Raw genomic sequence first — 25,994 nt, forward strand, 5'->3', positions numbered from 1 at the left:
TATATATATATTTATATATATATATATATATATATTATGTAATGTGTTAAGCTTCGTCTTTTTTCTTGATTCACTTCATTAGCAAAAACTTTCTTCAAATTGATGATGTTCTAGGTGAAAGAGAAAGGGATGCTCTTTACTTAATTAAACTTAAGGGTGGCAAATCCAGCAATAAAATGAAAAGGAAAGCCATTCTTATTGACAAATGCTCAAAGACAAGTAAAGATCATATGAGTTTTTTTTAAAAAGTAACAAAAGTCGGTTTATCCATCCATAAAAGTATCACCTAAATAAATAATTAAAAAGATTCTTAGATTCTTCTAGTTTATTCCCCTCTCGTTTTCACTATTTCCACCATGAGTTGAACAAATTTCTTGAAACGTAATAAAAAAAACGCATTTACATTGTTAAAATTTTATTTGGGTTATCCTTAAACTTCGTATAATAATTTAAATATAAAAATTTTCTATTTAAATTTTTTATTAATATTTAAATAATTCATTAACCATGCGATCTTATGAATTCTATTAAATTAAATTAATTATTATTTTACTATATAATAAAAAATATCAATATTAATTTACCATCAACCTTATATGAAATCATAAAATTTAATAAAAAACCCATAATAAATGATGTAATAGGCAACAAAAAAAAAATCATATAAAATATATCAAAAAATATTAACTTGACTTTTTAATTAATATTTAGTTAAATCTTTTAAATGCGGGATTTAGATTATAAATTACATCCAGTAAATTTGTTTTTAGTTATTATATAATAAGAATAAAAAAAACAATTTATATAATTAACTCTAAATGATGGACTTGTAGAAAGAAAAGATTAAAATCATTATGTTTATTTTAAATCAAATAATATATTAACGTGACTTTCACTGCTCTAAGACATGCCTAAAATAATATATTAACTGTTTTTTTCTCGTTGTTAGTTGAAAAAAAGAATTACGGTGAATGTTAACTAACATTCTATGAATCCAAAAGCTCCTTTATTTATTTGAGACAAAGTCCCCTTTGAAGGAGAGAAAAAAAAAAAAAGGTTTAAAACCTGTCGATGACAGAATCAGAGGCCCTTCACCTCTAGACCTTCGGCAAAAAATATAGAACTAAATAACTGGATTAAGAACCGATTGCTAGGCTGGTCTGTTATTTAGTTTTTAAATTATTTTGATATGTTTATGTTAAAAATAATTTTTAAAAAATAATTATTATTATACTTTTAAATACCCCTTAAATCTATTATACTTAGGTAATATTATTTTTTAAAATATTTATATATTAAAATTATTTTTAATATCACTATATTAAGATAATTTAAAGAATCACAGAAGTTCCTTTATATATTTGAGACAAAGTCCCCTTTGGAAGATCAAAAAAAGTGTTAAACCTGTCGATGATGACGAAAACACAGAAGTTCCTTTATTTAAAAATATATAAAAATAATATTTTTTATTTTTTAAAAATATTTTTAATACTAGCATGAAAGATTAAAATAAATTAAGTTTATATCAAAAATTCAAAAATTACGAATATGTGTTCACCAAAAAAGGGTGACTGCAAGGCAATTAAACTTGACAAGAGGAAACCTGCTTCTGCTACTATCAAATAATCTGCAGCCATAAATGGATCTAATCCTCCAAGATCGGCAACTAGAGGTTCTGAATTATCGTCATCTTCTGCTTCAAAGTAGGCTGGGCATGGAAGCATCTGAATATCAGGTTTCTTGAAAACAAAATCTTTTATTTATATGACTCTAACAATTTTTTGCTTACAAAAATAAATATCTTGATAAATATTTTTTTTTTTAAATAAATTATGTTAATTGAATAAAAATATTTTAATTAAAAAATATTTTAATTTTTATGTTTTCAATTCGTTCATGCTCATTTAATATTTATTTTAATCATTGTTACTTTCAGAATTACTTTGTTAAAAAAATTATATTTTTGTTGTTGAGAAAAATAGATTAATAAAAAAATAAAAGAAGGTTGATACTTACAAATTATTTTTTATTAGAATTTAAAGTTTTATTTTTCTTATAAAAAAATTATTGATATATAATTAAATAAAAAATCGAATAAGTTTTTGGTACATTAGAGTAAATATCTTAATTTATATTTTTTAAAATTTTATTATTTAATATTTAATTTGTGTTATTGTTACCTTCTAACATTTATTTATTTATGTATATAATTTTTTATATATTTGATTAAAAACAATGGTTAGTTTTTTGATTCAGAATAAAATGTTTTATATTTGTCATGGGTAAAAGCGAGAATGAATTGACTAGAAAAACAATGGGCAGAAGCTAGCTTTCTAGAACAAACAAGCAAGAAAACCGCACAACTAATTTTATATATATTAATAGCGAGAGAGGACGACGACACAAAATAATAAAAAATTGTATACTGTTTACTTTTCAAAAAAAAAAATTATATATATATATTTTTTATTTTTTATTATTTTTTATAATTTTTGATGTATTTATATCCAAATTAATTTTTAAAAATATATTATTTTAATATATTTTAAATAAAAAATATTTTAAAAAAATTACTAATATATTTTCAAACACCTACTAATCTTAAGTATTGGGAATATAAGGGGTATAATTTAATTGGTTAGATTTTAGATTTGTTTTCTAAAAATTATTAGTTCAAATTTTATAAATCTTAAGTCATTGGATACTTACGTGTTCATTAATTTCAGGACTCGTGAAATTAATTAAGATGCGTATAAACTATCCAAACACCCATATTAATTAAAAGAAATATTGGTACTCTAAATTTCTAAGATATGACAAGAAATATCATTTAATTTCAGTCTTTTAAATTTTAAAATTATTAAAAATTTATATAATTATTAATTTTAAAATTTATAAAATTAGTAGATATGAATATAAATAGACTCCAACATCTATATTAAAAAAAACGAAAAAAGTAAAAAAAAAAAGAAAAAAAAAAGAAAAGGTACTGGTACTCTAAATTTCTAAGACATGACGGGAAACATAGTTTGTCTTTCAATTCTAATTCGATAATTTTGGATGTGCATCCAATAAACAAAAGAAAGAAAGAAATTAAGGCAATGGTGTCACATCAATTATCATCATCAAGCTGCAACTTGCGGCACACCCCACTGAAACACAAGGGCTTGTAAAGGCTGACGAATATGGCGATGCCTTTCTTTCAGAATATAGGATTTTTTAGGGTTTTAGTTTTGTACTCGTAAAGATATTTTGGGATATCAAAATCAAGTTCCTTTCTTATTATATTTCATGAGGCTCATTCACATTCCAAAATCATTGCATTGACAATAATATTAATTATATTCCCTTACAGCCTTTCTTCAAGTTCAAGTCATGAATAATAATGTATTATAATGCGAATTCAGATTTAATTGAATATTTTCCCTGGTGGGCCCTTGCTTTGAGCAGATGTTTTGTTTCTGTAAGCATCGATCAAATATCATATCTTGCAATCCAGAAAATATATCATTTTTAAAAGAATATATATATATAATCCTAACTAATCAATTCCATAAAAGCATCTGAAATTAATTAATTACCAAACGAAATAACTCAAAAATAATGAGAGAGAAAAAGATTTATTTTATCACTTAACAATGAGTCATTGAGTATCATTAATAAGCATGAACATGCATATTATTAATACAAAATCAACTATACTATCCTCAAAAAACGAAGGAAATCTTTTGAGAATAGTTATATAGAAGCATTCACGATGGGGTTGGGCAGTGTTTCCTGTTTCTGTAGAGCCTGGCTACTGTGAAGGCGTTTTCTTTCCTCATCATTAGAAGGAGCTCCAGATTCCCAGGAGGTTTCCAGATAACTTGGAGGACCAGGCAACTACCAGGAGTTTCGGAGTAAGTTTAAGGTAGCTGTTTTTTTGCTGTCAAGTTCCTTGCCATGTCGATAAGGGAAAGGGTTCCAAGTAAGAATCCTGATTGTTAGGAGGTGTGTAATGATTATCAGACGGGAAGGTTTTTCTGCATTTGTTATTCTTGGAAGATGTGTGGTAATAATGGTTGTCAGCAGGGTGATCTGGTTTTTCTCTTTGAAACCCTAAAACCCTCATAAGCAATTATAAAGCCTGAATTAAAAATCATGTTCAACTGTAACAGATTGTGATCCCATGGAGGAGACATTAATGGCCGTTCGTGGAACTGATGTGAAAACCTAGGAGGATGGTCCCTGCCAATGTGCAAAATCATAGTTCGGCTTCGAATGCTTTGCCTCGAGTGTGTTACATGTGAGTGAGGTTGCAGATATTTGAATTTCATGTTTAGGTGTTCTTTTTATATAACTTCTATATCAATTATTATTATTATTATTATTATTATTATTATTTTATGAGGTGTATTTATATATCCGAAACATATTAAGCTCATTAGGAGGTATTATCCCACATGATTTTTAATAGATTTTATTTCTTAAAAAACACCTTATAATAAAAAAAATATTTTTAGTATTATATAAATAATTAAGATCCTTGTCTCCTAACCAATATGAAATAATAATCTTATTATTAACAAAAATGACTCAAAAAACGTCATTACTCCAATTCCCTATGCCTTTACCAGCAACAAGAAGCATCACATTTCCATAACCAGGAAACTCTATTTCAATTCCAGCCACTGTCATCAACAAAATTATAACCAGTTTCCATACCCTTATCAGCCTTTTTCACGAACAAATTTTAGCCATTCCTGAACCTTTTCCAGCCACTGTCACAAACAATTTGCAGACATTTCTCTTTTTATCTCAGCAATTTCTCTCAACATTTTCAACCATAATAATCAAATAACTCATCAACGTCATTTAGAGCCAGCAAATTTCAGCCACTAATTCCCTTAATATTTCCAAATGTATTGCTCTAACATATAGTATGAAACATTATAAAAGCATTTAAAATAAAATAAAAACATATAAAACCATGCATAACCATTTAAATTAAATTGATATATAAATATCATAAGCATATATATCCACAAACATTTCATCCATAACACATAACAGTATAAAGTATCAACAAATTCTAAATTCATCTATACCAATCACAAGCTAGCAATCACGTCTTTTCAACCTTTGTTGGATTATATTTAACAAATTCTAAATTCATCTATACCAATCACATACATAGCTGTCAGGTCTTTTCAATCTTTGTTGGATTATATTTATTTTTAAATTTAATTTTTAATATTTTTTTAGTTAAAAATTAAGTTTTAATTATTTTTTTCACTTTATTTTTTATAATGTTATCACGTTCTTGTTTAATTTTTGTTTATTATCATATAAGAACCTTCAATATTTACTTTTTTAAAACATATTTTTATTTTAATTTAATCTTTTAATATTTAATTAATTGAGAATTAGATTTTTTTTATATAGATTTATCTTAATCTTATACCCATAATTATAAGGCTAAAAAGTTAACTTAATTTGATTCAGGTTTTTTCATTATTTTCTTTATAAAAAATATTTTTTTTCATTTTCCCTATAACCATGGATTGATTAGTGAATGAGCTTGATAATTTTATTTAATTTACTTTTTACATGCTAACTAGATGAACTTGGAACATAATTTTTTTTATTTTTTTTTTATTTTTATTTTCATTTTTTTATTTTTGGTTTTTTAAAAACCTTTACATCACCCTACAAATCTCAAGTTCTTTTTTTTAAAAAAAAATCCTTTACAATTTACATTACTTTAATTTTTTTTTTCATTGAAAAAAAAAATAAATCAACTCGTAAAGGGACGCAAGCCAACTATCGACTCTATCAAAGATCACATCGCAAAAGACCAGCCAAAACACCCATGCTGGAGCCTTGGTGGGGTGAACGCAGACCACCTGTCATGAGGAGGCCTTTTCTTCCCTTGTTTTAAGGAAATGGACTCTTAGAGTGAGCCCAAGTCAATGACGAATGAACTTGGACACGAACTAGAGCGGATCAATATCGAGGAAGATGGCTCCACTCCTCTCTCTTGTCCAAGCTCAATGTATCAAAAGTCAAAGGTTTATAAGAAATAAACAGGGAATATGGACGCAAGAATCATGCTTCTTCACTTAATGAACAAGCCATAAACCATGTGAACCTTTAAATTGCAAGTAGATACTGTTAGTTGCTTTTCAGTTGTCTACCACTGCTTCTAACTATGACTTGCACTTACTTCTCTATTTATTGACATTGTATCTTCATCATGTACAGGCTGCTGCGTTTTTTACAAGCTCATTCCAATTCTGCTGCACTTGTTCATTGTTTCTCTTCCTGTTTTTGCGGTGTACAGGTGATTTATCATGAAATGGAAGCTGCGACTGAGCCCTTCAAAATGAGCAACGTGCACTCTTGTTTTAACTTAATTTTGTCTTGCGGTGTTTTTCATCCACATCTCACCTAAAATGGAACTACTTGTGTCTCCACAAAGGCAGAAACTGATGCAAAATCAAAATTGGATACGTTCCTATGAAAAAGAAATTAATCTACCATCTTACTGAAGATAGAAGAGGCGACATAGAAGCATGAACACTACGTCAGGAGGGACCTAACATCGTGCTCGCTACCATGTTCTGGATATATACAGAAAGACTTGCAAAAAAACTAGGTCATTTTTGAAGGACGATTTGACTTCAAAGAAACATTTACCGACTAAAAGTAAGCAAAAAAACAATATAACAATGCATGGGGACACAACATCAGAAATTCACGCATTCTCTTTGGAGGTAGTAAACATTTTTGTACAGGGGATTTAGTGAAAAATGAAAGAGAAACTCAAGTAGCCATAGGAGCATGGAGAGTGAATTACCAGCATCAGCATCTGGGACTTGAAAACGTCCATTGCATCCAAACATTCTTGATGATGTTTCATGAAGGATTATATGACTCCCGGTGATGATTATGTTCAAGACGATCTTTGTTATGCCAATCCTTTTTTTCTGCGGATAGTATCATAGTTATTAAACTTGGATCAGCTTGGCAGGTCGATCCGGGACCAGGTCAATCCGGTAGTTAGATCAGTTTAAATTTGTTAAAAGACCGGCTATTATAATAACCCAACTAAACCCAATCGACCAGCAGGTTGATTTATGACCAGGCGACCTGACCAGACCTGGGCAAGACCCGCGTAACTCTCCATGTAAGATTTGAGATCTTATCTCTGTTTGGATCTTTCTTGTTGTCTCCAACCCCTTCAAACACGACGACCCTTACAATCTTTGTTGCCGGGGGACAAAGCCAGGCGATTTGAGATCTAACTTCAAAAGATAGCAACAATAGTTATTAAATACTTTTGTATATTTTTAGCTACCGTACATAGTAGTCTTGAAAGATGAAGCAGCAGCAGAAGGCTTAAGATATGAAGCAGCAGCAGGCTTGAGAAAGGCTTCTCAAAGGACCACAAAAAAACACTTATAACCTTTTATGAAGGCATATTTATGAGATCACATAGATATAGCCTGGAGCTTATTGTTCCTGCGTCCAAGTCCATAACTGAGTCTTGATAATAATTAAAATAAAGTGATTGAAGAAAGAAAATGCAAGCAATATCATGACCAACCTGGAACAACAAATCCAACCACAAAAAATGAAGTACGCTTTGGCAAGAAAAAGAAGCAGCGGTTGCGAGTAGTGAAGTATGGAGGATAAAAATGAAAAATGAAAAATGAAAAATGAATCAAGAATAATATGAGCAAAAAGAAATATAAAAAATAGTAGCACAAGCATTTGAGAAAGCAAGTTGTCTTTGGACAATGATGACCAAAGCAAGTTATCTTTGAACAAGGATGACCAATTGCTAATGAGAGGCTGCCCTTAGATGAGGATGATCAATTGCTGATGTATAGTGGTAGAAGTAATGGGATCGAGGTTGGGAATAATGGTCTTTTTAATGAAATGAGAGCATTTTACGAGGGTTTTTATTTTAAATATGGGCATTTTTATATACTTTTTTTTTATTTTTAATTAACTATTAATATTTTAAAAATTTATTATATAAATATTAAAAAAATATTTTATTTATAATATATATAGCTTATATTCATATAATTTTCTTTTATGAAATATTAAATTTTTTTTTTTTTTAAATTAACCTTACTCATAAAACTCAAAACCTGAATTTTTAACCAGGTCAACATTCTAACCGGGTTTGATAACTATTGGGTTTGATAACTATAGATAGTAATAAATATTGATCCAACAAAAACATCACATTAAATATTCAAAATCCCAAATTTTGTTTGGAGGAAAGTCTGTAATTACGACAAATAGAAGATGTATCATCTCTACAAAAAGGCCAACGTAGGTCAACTTAGCTTTACTTATGTTACATAGCCCCCATGAATTGCAGTCATTATTTATCATGGGAAGCATTAGGAGCCCTTACATGCCTTTTCTTGTTCTTCCAGAACTCATCTTTCTTCCTTTTCTTTTTAACTTTCAACGTACCCATTTGGCTATTAATTATACCAAGTATAGCACTCTTGTCCCTCCTGTTCTTTATTGCAGCTTTTACATCCAATATTGCCCTAAGCTTTTGGTAGGACTTGGCATCTGGTACCTTACCACTTTTCACCATCATCTTGTGATAAAAGAATGCCCTCCTAAAATCACGAACTCTGACATATGCATAGATCATGGTCATATAAGTAATGGAATCAGGTTCTAGTTTGAGAGTAGCCATTTCTTTCAACAGCTGAGGCAACTTCGAGTCTTGACCTCCCCGTGCATATGCGTTCATCAGCATGTTATATGTCATCACCGTTGGATGCAAGCCAAACTTCTTGAATTCATTTATCACATCCCTAGCTTCCATGTAGTTACCTTGTTTGGCAAACCCATCAAGAAGAATGTTGAATGTCACCCGTGTCCCTTCAACTTTTTCCCTCATCATCAATTTCCAAATGTCCATTAATGTTTTTGTATCACCAGCACGCCTGAATGCATCAAGAAGGGTTGTGTAAGTTTCAATTGACGGTTTGATTCCTTCTCTTTGCATATTCTCAAATGTTATATAAGCTTTTTCATGCCAGCCACTAACTGAATAAGCATGGATAAGAGCAGTATATGAATATGAAGTAGGTTTTATCCCAGCTTTCTTCATCCTCAAGAACGCATCTGCAGCCATGTCACTCATTTTCTTCTGCCTTCCATACGCACTAATTAGGCATGTATAGGATTTAGCATTAGGTGCTAATCCTGCATCCTGCATTTCCAGCAGCAGTTTCTCAACTATATCAGGCTGCATTCTTCTGCTGTATGCATCCATAAGAATGTTAAAGGTAGCAGATGTGGGCTTCAGGCCTTTTGCCTGCATCTCAGAATAAAGACCTTCAGCTTCTTCAATTTGGTTGGATTTGCTGTAGGAGTCCATCAATGTGTTGTAGATGATAGCATTTGAAGAAATACCTCTTCTCTCCATTTCTGTCTGGATAATAAGGGCTTCCTTCTTTAGTCCCTCGTCACAGAACGATTTTATTAGAGCACCTAGAACTTCTGGACTCCATTTGACTCCTTTCCTAGTCATTCTCTCAAAGAATTCCCATGCCTCTTTTGCAGTACAACCCTTTTTCCTCATGACTGTAATCATTATACAACATGTCACGTGATCTGGAGAAACATTACATGCTTCCATTGCCTCATACACCTCGTAAGCGTCATTATACCTGATATAAGATGGTAGACATTAAAAATAAAGCTCTTCCAGCAAAACAAAATCAAATTTCTGTTTTCACATGGAAAACTGAACCAGATGCAGAGTTGCATTGGCAACAATTAAGCCTGGATATTAATGAGACCGGGGCACAATGAGATTGATGAAATAATTCCAAAGCATGGTCTGAAAAAGAAACTATTCAAGCTGACTGCCAATACTCAAGGCAGCTTATGATTGGTCATTCGGCTATAAGTAAGCAAACATTAAAGAGATAACAAAACCTAGAAGGCACTACACAAAAATAAGATTCACTTTCAGAAAACCCGCACCAACAAGATATTATCTCGGTTATTTTATACAAATGCGCAACAGGGGGGAAAGCATGGCTGTGCAACATGTAAAAACTACATATCCCAAACACCAAACAAAGCAAAAGAGCTTTGTATTTGGCAACAGACACAAGACATCTGGAACTTTCGATTGTGAAATCAATAAATATTAACCACATCACTCAACTTACGCAAAGAACAGTTCATTATCAACACCCTAAATTGGCATATACAAAAGCACATGAATGAGACTAAAAGCCAAAGCAACAAACACAAGAGAACCAAACTTTACATACCTTCCACAGCAGAGAAGACCAGAAATACAGGAATTATAAACATGAACATCTAGAAACTCCTTCTGTTGAGGCAAATTCCTTAACAAAATCACCAACTTATCACCCATTCCAGCTCTACCCAATATCGGAAACAAAATAGTACAAGCACGAGCAGTAACTAAAGACGGTTGTTGCAACCCCATCCACTCATAAAAATACAAACAACTCATTAACAAACCCTCCTCTCCCATCAACCCCAATATTTCCACACTCTCTTTTGCACTAACCCTCCCTTCATAACCACCCAATATCTCTCCCAGAGTCATATTCTTTGGCAACTCCCTTGCAAGTTTCAATATTTCTCCTACAACTCCATCAGGTAGCCTGGAAACAGAATTTGAAGCAACTATTTGTGGGCTTTCTTCATTTAGAGTGTCTGAATCAAACTGAGGAGCTAGGCGCCACGAGGAGCGTCTGTTTTTCTTGAGAGAGAATTTGCCCTGTCGAGGAGGGTCTTGTGTTGTTGAAGTCTGGGACTTGAAGAATCTTAAAATTGGGTCAACAGAGTCCTCCTCCTCCTCCTCACCATCTTTGTCCTCTTCATTAGCATCATCATCATCATCACCATCTTGTTGTGTTTGTGTCGTGCTTAGGTGTTCAACTTCTTGTTTTTCATGTTCAAGAAAAGGAAGGAAAATGGCAGGTGAAGAGTGAGAAGTTGCTAAGAGAGAAAATGATGGTCTTGATGATTTAGAGAGAATGGAAAGATGAGATTTTGAGTAGTTTGGATTAGGGTGAGGATTGTTAAACAAGAGAGGAGACGAAAGCGAGGTCTGATTTGTGAGAGCAGCAGCAGCCATGGCATGGCCTTTTCTTTTTGGTTGGATTAGGCAGGATGCTGCTTCAGCTCTCCATCTCCGTACACAAGCTACAAGTAGTTCCTTCCAGGCGGCCAAACGACAACTACACAAGTTTTTCTTCTTTTTTTCTCTGTTTTCCCCCCTCAAAACAGACATGTCGTTTGAGTTTCATGAAAAACGCAAGATTGTTTATCATTTTACAGCTGTATCATTTGAAACCTCTGAATTTGACTAATTCTATAAACCACGGTAAAAAAATAAAAAAATTGTATGTTAATTAAAGAAATTTTATTTTAAAATTAATTTAATGATATTATTGTGTTTTAAAAAAATGAAAAAACTTAGGCAGTTAAATAATTTTTATTTTTAAGAATAATTTAATTATTTTATTGTGCCCAAAACAGTTAAAAAGACTGAATTGTCTCCTTAATACCATGTGGGCTAATAAATTTCATAGAAAATATTATTTTACCTAAATAAATAGATAATTAATTTTGCTTTGAAATGAAAAAATAGTAATTATATTACGGTGAATAAAAATATCAAAATCTGAAATCTAAAAACCTTGAAATATTTGCCTGAGGCCCCTATAATATATATCAACCCGTTCTAAATTTAACACTCTCCAAGACAAGCAAGTTCCTAATTGGGCCTCTGTGGCAGGAGAGGGTTTTAGAATTTTTTCCCTTGCTATCAACGGCCTTCTTCCACCCATCATTTTATCTAAAAAAATTAGTGAAATAATATATTTTTAAATTATAATATTTCATTAAATATAATGTTTAAAACCACGAAACACAAATCAGCAATATCAATTAAATTCAAGTTGATATGTTCATAAAAAAATTATAAAAATATCAAAATCAAGATTTTAAAGTAAGAAATTTAAAGATTCAAAATTAATTTAAAGAAAATAACCTCTAAAAACTCTTATAAAAATTTAAATATGATCATAACTTTCTTAAATAACTTTCTTAAATAACTAAATGAAAAGTTATGAGTTTCTTAGTTATTATTTCAGTATTAATTCTCTTTTTAAATCTAGATCTATCTTACTAATTTTGTATATTTGCCGTCATTCATATAATTTATATGGAACAAATTTATAATATAATTTATATGGAACAAATCATCTGCTACGTAATAATTTATATGGAACAAATCATCTGCTACATAATAATAATTTTTTAAAATTTTAATTAAAATTTATTTTTTAAATTTACAAGTTAGAAAAAAAAATATTTATCCATATAAAATATACTTAAAAAAATTCATAAAAATATTATTTTTATATAAAATAATTAATTAATTCATACAATTAGATCAACTCATTAAACTATTGACAATGAAACTACTATTCACAATGAAACTACATGTTAAGCATCGTCAGGAACACTAAGTTGTTAGGCGTCACGCCATATTTAAATATCATTACTCTAAAACAAGGTAAAATAATTATCACTCTTAAAAATAACAACATTTAATAAATATTATATTTTAAAAGTACAAAAAAAATATTAATAAATATTATATTTTAAAAATACAAAAAAAATATTATTTTATCAAATCTTTTTAAATTTATGTTTATTCTCCAAAACTCTTAATTTGCCATGATACTTTTACGAAATATCCGAGAAATAAACGGAGGCCACCACAAGGAATCCCGACATGTAAACGTTTAACAGAAGAAGTGCCTGATATTATCATAGGTAAAGGAAAAAAACACGACGGTTAGATATAAAACTCGGAACGGAGCCGTTTGGGCCAGGCCCAAACTGTTGGGCTCCCCCCTCCTCTTTCTCTTCTCTCCTCTTTCTTTCCTTCTTTCACTATTTGCCATGCAAACTGTGAAATTTGAAATTTGATGGCACGCTCCCAAGCTTTCACAATTCCAGCCATATCTAGCAACCTTATGGAACCATGTGATGGCAACATGTCACACAACTGATCAGCCAAGAATAGATGGCTACTTGTGCTTCTCATAGTTGACCTTTAAAACTGGAATTAACGACACACTGAAACTACTTAAAATTGAAAGAACTATGATATACGTCACTGCAGAATCCATAGCTTCGAGCATATATGTGTAGTCGTTCATTTCACAGGGAGAACTGACATGCACGACATTCTGTAACATATATGCATGCATACCAAAAAGTGCAATGCACAAAGCATGCTTGAAGCTCCTTGCAGTGAACAGAAGTACCGTCATCTTCCCTAGATAGCAGAACTACTTGGCGCGGTACAGGGAAGAACCCAGCTAACCAAAGATGATTCTTGTTGCCGATGAGCTAGCCCCCAAACCTGCAACATTGACACACCTTTACCCACTAAGTGAACGTTCGAACCAACGTAGAATACGGTGTGCCAGCAATATTTCAGTGACTCAGTCATGTTTCTAGCTTCAAGTTAGATATTCATAGTGATTCGTGGTAAGCAAATTCATGATAACTAAATACAAGAACAAAACAGATTGAAGCAGATGATAAACAATGGGGTGAGAAATGGAAAATTTCCCTATAAAAAGAGCATCCAATTACCAACACTAGAAAACTACTTTGTCGTTTATGAAATGGATCTTCTGGGGAATGTTTGGAATAAAACTTCCATTATTTGAGAAATGGAGAATCCCGTGCCAGTTCCCCAAATTTATATATTCTCAGTCTTTTTGCCAAAACTTGCTTTGCTTGGCCTTAGATACTCATGCATACATTGCATTCAATAGCTAACTACTGTAAAGTCTATATGTGATTGGATACTATGTGAGTTCTTACCCATTCTCAATTGTGGAGTTGTAGTTGTTGCCACTTAATAAATATGAATCACTGGCAATGGTGCATGTTTTCAATAGATTCCTTCCCAGGGACAGACAATGCCAGCTTGTTTTCTTGATGAGTACAAATACGAACCACTTTAGTAGTCTCTGAAGAACGTGACTTCTTTGGCAGCCTAAGACTTTTAGGAAAGCAGTTTGGCTGATCCTTGGCCTCTTGACCAGAGAAAATTGTATGGTCACGGTCACTTTCTCCAGCCTTTGAAGAAGGAAACCCATACCCGGGTGTTTTAGATGTATCACTAGGTAGTGATCTGTGAGATGAGGTTGGCCCTACGCTCAGCACATTACCTTCGCTATTTCTTAAAGTCCTCCCTACTTCCACTCTGTGGTAACAGCTGTGTGGTATCTGGGATCCACAATCAGAAGGACAGGCTAAAATAGCTTTCTCCCTTATCATAGGCTTTTCAGAGACGTGATCAGAGTAGCCGGAGTCACTTCCACATTCCATGGGTGGATGTGACTTGTGACGTGTTATCCGAGAACAACCAAACAAACTAAAAGATAGCTTCCTTAGTCTGGCACACTTTGACACAGGAGCGCAAACTACAAGATTGATCCGGATTTCAACGTTACAACCCAGAACTGTTTGCAGTGAACTTGCAATAAACTTCCATGACTTTTCAGCCTTAGATGCATGGTTTGGATGATGGAATTCCAATTCAGCTACTGCCAGACCTAAAGTGCAATAGGGCTCAGTCATCAATTGAAAGATGGAGAAACTCATTCCATGCTTTCAAACAAATTTACAAGTAAGCTGCTAACGAGAACCCTTTGAGCAAAAAATGAGACATTCTACCAACATCTACAAGGTTGGAGGAAGAAAGCAATCAATATGGCAATGATGCCACTGAAACTTTCAAAACTTGCAAATAAAAGCAACTGATGCACGAAACGCAAGCTTCATGAAAAATTTTGCAACAGAAAATGTTCTGAAACCCAGCCTGGGTCAATGGGTCCTGGTCATCCCAGAGACCCATCTCCTTTTGGAGTGGCCATGCAAATACCCTGGGAAACCAGTCAAACCAATGGATAAACTTGTTACCCAAGTGAGACCTTGTCAACCATTTTTTTTTTAAAACAACAACATTGTTTCAGTTTTTTTTCCTTCCAAAACAATATTATTTTGAACAAAATTAAAAAAAAAATGACATGTTCAACTCGTGACCAAGGCCTTGGGCCAGCTCATGGGTTAAGGCGGGTTTCAGAACTTCAGTAATAGCAAGTCAATTAACCTGTTTATTAATAGCAAGAGATCATTTGGATAATCATCCCCTTCCTTCCTAGGGTGTAATCTACTATTTATATGGTTTTGACTTTAAGGTTGCATATGAATCCATTGTTTGAAAGTCGACTAGTGATAGCAAATCACATGGAAGGCCATTCCTTCATTTTCTATATGACAAAAGTATAGTGAGGGTGGATGCAGAAGCTTGAAAAAGAAAAACCACATGCATATGTACCTTTATTAAAATGAAGAGAAGATAGTTTCCCTTGTTTCCTGAGAAAATTCCCGAGTGAATTTGATTTGCATAATTCACTAGCTCTCTTCCATATGGAATCCAATGTCACTTTACAAGCCCCTTCTACTTGCAATCTTTCCAATTTCCTGTCTTCACATGAATGCAGAGCAAGATGCTTCAAGCTCTCTCCGGTGGACGGTGTGCTCGAAAAGTCTCCATCTGTATCCACAAGAATTAATTAGATGAGAGAGTGAGGGGGAATACACTTAGATGAATGGAATGCTCAAAAGGGCCGTGGTAAACATCTAACCTCGGTCATGTCCATTTCTCATTGAAGACTTTGAATCATTCACATCCATGGGAGAGGCTTCCAGTGAGCTCAACTGCAGAAGAGCTACTGTAAGCCATGTACTTTGGTTTTTTGACATCCTCAGTTGCTTCTCACTTTCAGATAGTATTCTCAATGCATGACTCAGTCTCTGCATGTCTCCTTCAGCTGTAAGAAGAAAACTTGCAACTTTCAGCATATAATAAAGATATGCAAATGCATATAGTTACAAACAAAGCAGATGATACAGCTAAAAATAAAGGGAGAATATGTTGATCTTGAAGTTGAAAACAACACAACTTAAACAGGCATCATGTGCTAGATAGTCAAGCAGTAATATGCTAATCATCTTCACATGGGCGAAAAATCAGTATGGCACTAGCCCATGTAATGCTATGCATGGGGCCATGCATGCCCAATGTCTGCACGCATTGTCACTAGTCACTGATGAGTAAACTGGTGCCAGGCAGTTATGTGGGACACTGATTGAACTGCTAAACTATCATTAGCCCAATTCAGCATGCTAAGACAATATGCAAAGTCAGAAAGAATGCAAAACCAAATGAGGGCTTAAATAACAATTGGCAAAGCATTCAAGTCGATGTTACTAACAATGATAATTTTCTCCAGAGCAAGACAGCACACATATTTTAACTATGCAAAACTTACAAGCATGCTTCCTTGAAAACTTTCTTCTGACTTCAGAACTATTATCTTGGCATTTTCCAGCAAGACCATCCATTATGAGATTTGCCAGCTGGGATACAAGTCGCATAGGATCAATCCTGGACCCCATCAATTCCCTGGCTCTTATGACAGTGCTTGACGTGTCAGATGACAGGGCCAGATCCAGCAAATCAAACAATTCATCATCAGAAACCGCTCCAATCTGACAATAACATGATCACTTCTATTAATTCGATGAGAAGAAATATTCAGTAAATATTCACAAGAAAAGAGAGCACTCACAAGCTCATGGGCCAAGGACATTGTAATTCGTTTACCAAGCAAACTCAACTGATCAAGCATAATTTCAGCATCCCTAAGGGAACCACTTGACTTAGCAGCAATGAAGTCTAAAGCAACATGATCAAAGTCAAGATCTTCTTCAACACAGATATTCCTCAATCTGCCCGCTATATCAGCATCTTTTATCTTTGGAAAATGATATTTTTGAGACCGAGAGACTGCACTTCTCGGTAGCATATCAAGTTCAGGAGTGATCATCACAAAGACAACATTTTGCGACAGGTTCTCTAGGCTATTCAAAACAGTTCGCCATGTCTCTCCATGCAACAAATGACACTCGTCAACAATGAAAACTTTGAAACGTGATGAAATTGGTGGCATTGATGCATTCTTTATAAGAGATCTAATCCCTTTGGCCTGATTAATTCTGATGGAGTCAACTTCTTTCACATCCCGGCTCCTTCCAGAAAAGAACGCAACACATTCTCGGCAGACCCCACATGGTTTGTACTCATGTGAGAGACAATTCATGGCAGCAGCAAATATCCTCGAGGCAGATGTCTTTCCTGTGCCACGAGGACCATGGAAGAGATATAAAGAGGTTATCCTTCCTTTAGAAATGGCACCCAAAAGAGATCTTACCACTACATTTTGTCCCACCAATTCATCAAAAGATTTTGGCCTAAATTTCTGACTCAAACTCCTAGGAGTTTCATTTGTAGTGTGCTTCCAGCTCCTCTTCCCACGAGTTGTCTCAGCTACATCTCTGGACAATAATGGATTGCCTTCTGCATCGGAATATGGATTTGAATCTCTGAGTCTTGGGGTTTTTGTCCAGCAGCAGCTTATCCCACATCCACGGTCATTTTGAACCATGAAATCAGCCTCGTCATTAGCAAACAATGACGTGCTATGGCTGGACAAAGCATCACTGACAGATAAGCATGGACTACCTGCACGACTCAAAACGTCACCCTCCCCACTGTATGACTTGACTTGATTTTTGGATCGAGGTTTTTGTCTTGGAACAGAGAGGTCAATTCCTAGTGGAGATCCTGTAATGGGTCCACTAGTTGAATCCCCGTCCTCCAGTTGATTGCTCAAAGGTGTGGTGCATACCAAATCCAACACTTTGTTCCTACGACTGCCATAATATTCTTCACTCAGCAACTTAGTTCCGCTAGCCTCTCTATCACAATTATCCCCTTCAACATTTTCGGTCCCAAGAGGAGCATCCATACTTTTCACTCCACCCGAAATCTCACGGAAAATTAACTCGGACCTTCCCATATTATATTGTGAATCAAAATTATCAACTTGTTCCTCCGGGCGTTCATCAAGACCTAAATTTTTCCATCCTGAAAGACCAGTGTGATTCAAGCGGCCTTGTTTGGAAACATCGTCACACTGTATAGATATTTCTTTGGTGGAATTTGTTTCCCAGGTGACATTTTCCAGCAAAGCAGAGAATTTGCTCATAGAATTGGTTGATGGATCCCTTAGTGACCTCACTCTCCTGAGGGCTATGAGGGTTCTTGTTATGGGAATATCGACTGAATGTCGCCTCCCGTCAGCCATCTTCCAAAATCAAATAGTACGAATAAGAAATAAACTCCTTTGGCCCACTCCAGAATCAAATTTCAGGATCCACCACCATAGAGAGATGTAATCCCATCTCGATAGAACAAAAATCCAGACGTCCTAGATAAGAAACACACCTTCATATCTTATCTGTATCCAAAACCCATCATCGCATGGACATCATGAAGCCTATATTATTTTTTCTTAAAAAAAAGAAAAAAGTAAGGGTGACTGGTGATGGAGGGGGGGACCTCAAAATATTTCAAAGACCAAACACGACAATCATACCCTTTATCTCCTGTTCACTCTACAAACCCATAGCCACATAGACCGGAAAATGCAGAAAGTCAAAAGATATTCTAAATAAATTTAATTATCATCAATAAGAATCAGCATGAACAAATGTGAGAAAAGAGAACGGAGAAAACAAGTTTGAATCGCATAATAATTAAAAACGGCATGCAAAAACGCATCACATTCTATCCACAAACCACGTCAAAAAGCAAGAGAATAAAAAAGGGTACCTTTAACCTCAAAAAGAAGCGCAACAGAGAAGAGAATCGAGATGAAGAAGACAGCCAGGAGAGCATGCACAAACGTTAAGCCAATCCCATTGCTCTTCTAAACAGAGATAATAGCAGGACTTGAAGTAAGAAAGACCAAACTTGATTTTCTCTTTAAAAATAAAAGAAAGACAAGAGATTGAATCCAAGAATTCAGAGGGCATTTCAAACAAGGAAGAAATAAAATAAAGAGCAAGTAAGAAAACAAAAAAAAGAACACGACAAAGTTTGAGAAAACCAAAACAAACCTGGAAAATAAATTAAAAGGAAACGTAATATTCATGCTACTACTACGTCCATGGAAATTATTCAAACATCGAAGTTAGCAAATGCTTGAATAATAGCGTAAAAGGCGGAATACCGAAGAGCCCACAACAAAACAGGTCGTCTTGGTTTTGACAGGCGATGTCTTTGAAGAAGATATAACATAGCAGTTCAACTGTACAGGAACCCTGTTGATTTTTCTGTGGGAGTAGATGGCATTGATGATGGATGTCGATGAGGTGATGGCAACTGGTTGGTAAGAAGTGGTAAGTGTAATTAATGAGACTACTGGGGCTGATATTGAATTTAAAGAAGAGAAGTAAATAAATAAGCTTTCCTTTCCTTTCTTTTCTTTTTATATTGTTTTTCAAGTTCTATTCTGCAATTATATTATTATATTTCTTCTATCTATCTCGGCAAATGGCACGCAGAAGCAGAGGAAGCAGACGGGGGTGGGGGGAGACCGGCTGTCTCTTCTCTAGACTCTCTGGTCTCTACTGAGGTCTGTATGTCTCGAAAAGAGAGCTTCGTTGGACTAGAAGGGTAGTTCTAGTAATTTCACTCGATAGGATATTGTGTCCGTTTCAGTTAGTTGTGGTGGTTGGTGCCAAAAAGGCTGCATCTGTGGTCCGAGTGTCGGCGTGGGTAAAATAAAAATCGGCCTCTTCTGGTTTCGGACACTGTTGTTTCGCACTTGTTATTCAAAGTTATTTTTATTTAAAAATATTTTTTAATTTTTAAAATTTATTTTTTATATTAACTCATTAAATATCTAAATATTTTTTATATTAAAATAAAATTTAATCCGACCCGCGTGAAAATAATCTAGTTGCTACTATTCTTCTATCACTCTTCCAAATTGCACAGTACTCATGAAGCTGTTCAGCGTTTATGTATTTTTTTTATATTAATTTGAGTGTTTGTGTCAACTTAATAGTTATATATTCTTGCTGAAGCGAGAGCTGGATTATTCTTCATTTTTTTTAAGCTAATTTTTATATTTTCAATGAAATAAAGTTTTTTTAAGAATTATTAAAAAAATAAATTTAAAATATAGTTTTGTAAAGTTATTTTTACATGTATTTTAACTTAATTTTGTAAATTTTTATTTATTTTTATGTTTTAAAAATACTTTTAAAAAAATTAATTTTTTTTATTTTTTCTCTGTTTTAAATTAATATTTTTTTTATATTTTTGTATCATTTTAATGTGCTGATATTAAAAATAATTTTTAAAATTTAAAAAATATTATTTTAATATATTTTTAAATAAAAAATATTTTAAAAATAACTATAATAACTAAATATTATATACATATAAACTTCGCCCATGGTAAAGTCCTTTTCAAGAAAATATTTTTATTTTAATTTTATTCTATTGAATTTTACAGAATTAATTAAGTCACCAATCAATTTATCATATGGATTAAGTTTGGTTGATTTAATGTTTTCTTAGTTTAAATTATAACTTAGTAAATTACATGCACGTGTGCACCGTAGATACCGTTCACGTGTACCTTCACCACCGTGCGTTGTCGCTTGGCTATTATTATGGCTCTTGCTCCGGTGAATCTGAAATATGCATGCAGGCCGCAGCAGTAATTGCACTCGTGATACCGGAGTAATTTTTATTTAAAAATATAGTAAAGTAATATTTATTTTTAAAATTATTTTTGATATTAATGTATTAAAACATATAAAAATTAATTTAAAGAAAAAAATCACGCCACAATACCTAAGGTATCCTATATCTTTGTAGTTTATTTATTTAATTTATTAAAATATAAAATTATTTTTTTTACAATAAAAATAGAAATGCAACTCAATTTTTGCTGTTTATTTATTTAATTTATCAAAAGACACCTATATGACAATGTTGAATGACATTCTTTTTAAATTACCTTTTTATTCACAGTCTTACAATTTTTCACTGTTGCTATACGTGGAAGATTTATCCTACTTCAAAATAAACACTTTAATAAAAACAAAAAGAAAACATCTAAAGCAATTTATTAATTTCTTTTAATTATTTGAATGTGTAGTGGTACTTTTGTTGAACCATTCAAAAATAAATAAATACTTATCTTTAAAATAAATTTCATGATAAAAAAATAAATATTAACAAACCTTTTTTTTTTATTTGAGGAAATTTTATCCCTTAAAAAGTACATTTTATAGGTCCGGATGAAAGAATAAAACTTTGGTTATCCTAAATTTTTATAAAAAAATACACGTTTTAATTCAAACTTAAAATTTATTATATATATTTCAAATTTTTTGTCATCACGTCACGCCCTCAAAAACATAAAACCATTCAATCTTTAGAAGAATATATTTAGAAGTATAATTATAATTATTTTTCAAAGTATTTTTTATTTAAAAAAGTATGTTAATAATATTTTTTTATTTTTTAAAAAATATTTTTGAGATCAGTATATAAAAATAATTTAAAAATATAAAAAATATAAAAAATTTAAATTTTTTAAAAAATAATTTTAAAATACAATATCAAACTAGCCCGAAATATATTATTGTAGTTTTTTTCTTCTCCTCCTCCTCCTCCTCCTCTTTTTTTTTTCATTTTCATCGAATTTGGGGTCTCCCTAGACATTAAAAAATGAATAGATTTCCAAGGTTTCGTAAAGGTAATTGAACAGTTTCCTACTTTAAAGATTCTCAGCATTGAAAATTGCTACCATGTTGAGTTTTTTATTTAAAATTATTTTTTATATATTCTTAATTGTTTTAAGATATTAATATTAAAAATAAATTTAAAAAAATTAAAATAAATATTATTTTAATATATTTATAAATTAAAAAACACTTCAAAAAATTAACCGTTATCGTGTTATTAAATGCCACATGGAGCTCAACGGTAAAGCGCAAGTAAATACAACCAAGAAAAAGGTATTAAAAATTAACGAGGCCTAAAGGCTGATAATACAGGCTGGAGGGCTAGAAATTAGAATATTATTTGACAAAGAAATTGTGAATATATTTCTATAAGGCGAGGGGTTGTTTACGACAAGAAAGTAGTGCCAGCCTAGTAAATAACATTGTTGTCAGAGCCATTTACAACGAGGCAGAAAATAGGGAATCCTTGAGTTACCCTATATTAACCCTACAATAAACTACAAGAAAATATAAAAACAAAATTCATAATTACCTAGCAAAATATAATTAAATAAAAAATAGTATAAGATAATTTTTCTTAAAAAAATATAGTTTAAAAATATTATAATTTGAAAATATAAAATTTTAATTATATTATAATTCTGAACAACGATATTTAATGCCTATAATATTTATAAACCATAATATTTTTAAAAATGTTTGAGAAGTGAATGGATATTTAAAAAAATAATTAAATATTTATAATATTTAACATTTAATTAATATCACATTTTAAAAATGTGATATTTAATAAATATTATATTTTAAAAATATAACAAAATTAAAATATGTTATTTCTTAATTTGTTATCATTTCTTTAAATTTATTATGTTAATATATATATATATATATATATATATATGTAGAGAGAGAGAGAGAGAGAGAGAGAGCAAGAGGACGAAAAGGACGTAGGATGGAAGCCTATGTAGGAAATTATGGGACTGTGTGTATAGTCTGTGATCCGCCGTTTACCTATGCCTTCGATGGCGACATTTCGGTGACCTGACTTCGTTTCTTTTATCATCTTGTCCTTCGCCTTTTTATGAGGCAGAGGCCCAAGAAATTCTCGCCGTTCCCGTTTTGCATTTAATTAAATACAATGACAAGTCAACTAATCCATCTAATTTATTCTTTCTTAGTATACTTAAGTCTGTTGAACTAAATAAAAAAAATATAGATTTAAAAGTAATGAACTTTGTGTTGAAAAAATAATAATAAATGCGAGTAGTTGTAAGAAAAGGAAAGAATGTTGGAAATAAGTGAATTTATTAGCCTTTACCTAATATTTCTTTTGAGGTTTTTATACTTGGGAAATACAGGAACTTGCATTAGAGAGGGGTATATTATTTGACCTAGTTTAGAGATAATTACTTGAGAAAATAAACTTTGTGATTATATTATTAATTGAGAAGTGATATTATTAGGTGGATCCTGCTCCCCCATGAACATACCTTAACACCATTTCTACAGGACTAGCCATGATATGATAAGAGAGTCGCCTTAACATTGAATATTTTAAATATAAAAAATAATTTAAAAAAAATAAATAAATTACCATATTTTCAAACATTCTTATATATCCTACGTTAAAGGGAGGAATGGAAAATTGGATTCGAGCCATTCTACACCAAGGTGAGAGAAACATGGGGTTCGAAATTACCCCAAGAAGGCTAACCGGGGGGGGTGTTGGGGGGGGCGTCCTACCTAGGCTTATGATGGGTTAGGCTAACTAGGCCACTTTGGAGGTCGCACACCCTTCGAAGCATAGTTGTTAAATTCAGCGTGATTTTGTACGTTAACTTTGAACGCAATTTGATTTGATCAGGTCTAGGCTCTTAAATCCAAAGGAGGGGTTAAGTTCTATTAAAGATAAGTAAAAAATTGATTAAATTAATTAAATTAAAAAGATTAGAAAAATTAATTGAAAAAACAGAATCCCTAAATAAAATTTTAAAAAAACTACTCAGATTTGGTTTCAGTTTTATAAATATAAAATAAAAAAGATTGAAAAACACATAGTGAAATAAAAAAAATTAAGTCAAATTAGAAAATTAAACAAAATCAAAAAAATCAAAATAAATTTAAATTAATTTATATTTTAAAAAACTAAACTAAACTCAATCAAAACCAGTACGGTAAGTTTTACTTGAAAAAACTGATGGAGAAAATCTGAGGTGGGTGGGTGGGTGGGTGTTGAAGTTTTCGTTGCCTGTATTGACCTCTGATAATTTCGGGAAGGTCGAGTCCACTTTCCTTTTTTGGATGGTTGAATGCGGAGCGTGACATATCATTGATTCGGTGATCAATTTGTCTTTGTTTTGTCATAATAATCCCTCTCTGCTCCTCAAAACACGCGTATTTTTTAAAGGCATGATGGCTTCTCGTTGCCCCGCAACGGAAATGACATGGCCCGTCTATGTTTATTATAATGGTGTTTTTGAGTATAGTTGTATTATTTTTTATTTAAAAGTATATAAAGGTAGTGCTTTTTTATTTTTTTTAAATCATTACATTAAAATAATTTAAAAAATCAATATATTAAAAATAATCTAAAAAATAAAAAAATTTAATTTTAATTATAAAAATCAACTTTTTAGAGAACATAATCACCTTTCCAAATACTACTTCAATCCTATCAAGTTTTTTTTATGCACACTGTTTCTTTTGCTGTAAATTTCATCTATATATTTTATATGAATAAGAATAAGTTAATATTTGTTTTTGCAGTGATATTGTGTTTTTTTAAATTGATTTTTTTTTCAAATTAATTTTTTTAGTTTTTATAATGTATTGATATAAAAAAAAATTTAAAATTAAAAAAAATATTTTTTTAATATATTTAAAACACAAAATATTTTAAAAAACAATTACAACACAATATCAAATATATGAAAACAATCAAATTAAAACAGGGGGTGGGAACAAAGATTAATGAAACAAAATGTTTAGGGTTTAGTGAATCTCATAAACCGAATATTTAAAGTGACTTCAGAAAATTTTTTTTCTTAATTACTAAGAACATAATGCTACTTCTACATAATGATTTTGTCTTGAATTACAGGTGACAAGACCTGTTAGTGGCTCAATGCCACATTATTGTTCTTGTTCTCTCTCATTTTGTCTTTGGTAAACCAACTAAGATCCCTAACAATTCCAATAATTGTCAACATTAATTCCAAGAAATTAACTTCACTTATCTTATGTATATATTCTTCAGTCTGTTTCTATTACTTCAATTTCCTTCAATTTTATCTTTAATATATTTATGTAAGATGTTTTCACTAAAACTAACAAAAATACCCTCATGCTACTAAAACCTAATATATATTTTTAAAAAAGTAATCACAACAAAATGAATTTTAATACAATATGGTAATCCATTTGTTTTCAAATTTATATTTTTAAATAAACAATGTGAGGTTTGAGTTTCTTAAATTATGGTGTTTCCATATTTATACATTATTTTTTTAAGGAAGTTATTTGTTTTTGTTATAGGACTCTTATATTTATTTAAAATGAAATAAAACAAAGAACTTTAAAAAATATATAAATAGACCTATATCATATTAATTATCTGTTGAAAAAAATTAGAAAATATATATTTGTTTTTTTTTAATTTTGATTAAAATCTTTCATGGGAACATTGAGAAAAATAATCTAGAAATATTCAATAAAAGTTCTTTAATCTTAAATTAAATTTAAATAAAATAAACATTAAACCACCAAAAATCACATCATCAAATAGAAAAAACTCAGAACGTTATCTGAAGATTTCCATCTTGGATATATATATATATAGAGAGGCAGAAGTTACATTTCATCCTTAACATGGCGAAAATAGGTGTTTTAAAGCTGTGATGATTGAAGGTTGAAAGAAGTGTATATTTTTTTTAATATTATTTTCAATATTAATTCTGAAAGAAATGACTATAGCAAACAAATCAAGTGGCTCTTCGATGATTTGCTTGTCCATATTTTTTTATTAATTGAATTTCATTTGAGATTCAAATAATAATCTAAAAAGATTTTAAATACTGATTAGTACTTAAAAGTGCATTTTTATCATGGTTTTATATCATCATTTTGCACTTGAAGTATCAATAACTCCTTAACCAAAGCATGTTTTATAATAATATATCTAATAATATAAGATACATTTAATTTGTGGTAAATGT

At 31.5% G+C, this 25,994-nt stretch overlaps 2 protein-coding genes across 2 annotated transcripts; both read right to left on the reverse strand.

The window, feature by feature from the left end:
- Positions 1-8,218: 8,218 nt before the first annotated feature.
- EMB1006 (Pentatricopeptide repeat (PPR) superfamily protein) lies at positions 8,219-11,323 on the reverse strand. The gene is made up of 2 exons (XM_011042134.1): positions 10,308-11,323; positions 8,219-9,692 (listed from the first exon to the last, which is right to left on the reverse strand). Exons 1-2 carry the CDS (start codon positions 11,300-11,302, stop codon positions 8,381-8,383), a joined length of 2,307 nt encoding a protein of 768 aa, XP_011040436.1. The 5' UTR covers positions 11,303-11,323; the 3' UTR covers positions 8,219-8,380.
- Positions 11,324-13,145: 1,822 nt separating this feature from the next.
- LOC105136696 (protein STICHEL-like 2) lies at positions 13,146-19,600 on the reverse strand. Its single transcript, XM_011042135.1, is given in 9 exon segments — positions 13,146-13,450; positions 13,921-13,988; positions 13,990-14,657; positions 15,443-15,661; positions 15,753-15,938; positions 16,440-16,659; positions 16,740-18,317; positions 18,845-18,941; positions 19,132-19,600. Coding segments are annotated over 8 exon segments (3,018 nt in total). The 5' UTR covers positions 18,911-18,941; positions 19,132-19,600; the 3' UTR covers positions 13,146-13,437.
- Positions 19,601-25,994: the final 6,394 nt, after the last annotated feature.

This window comes from Populus euphratica, unplaced genomic scaffold (assembly GCF_000495115.2).
Source record: "Populus euphratica unplaced genomic scaffold, PopEup_1.0 scaffold60.1, whole genome shotgun sequence".
Taxonomy (NCBI): domain Eukaryota; kingdom Viridiplantae; phylum Streptophyta; class Magnoliopsida; order Malpighiales; family Salicaceae; genus Populus; species Populus euphratica.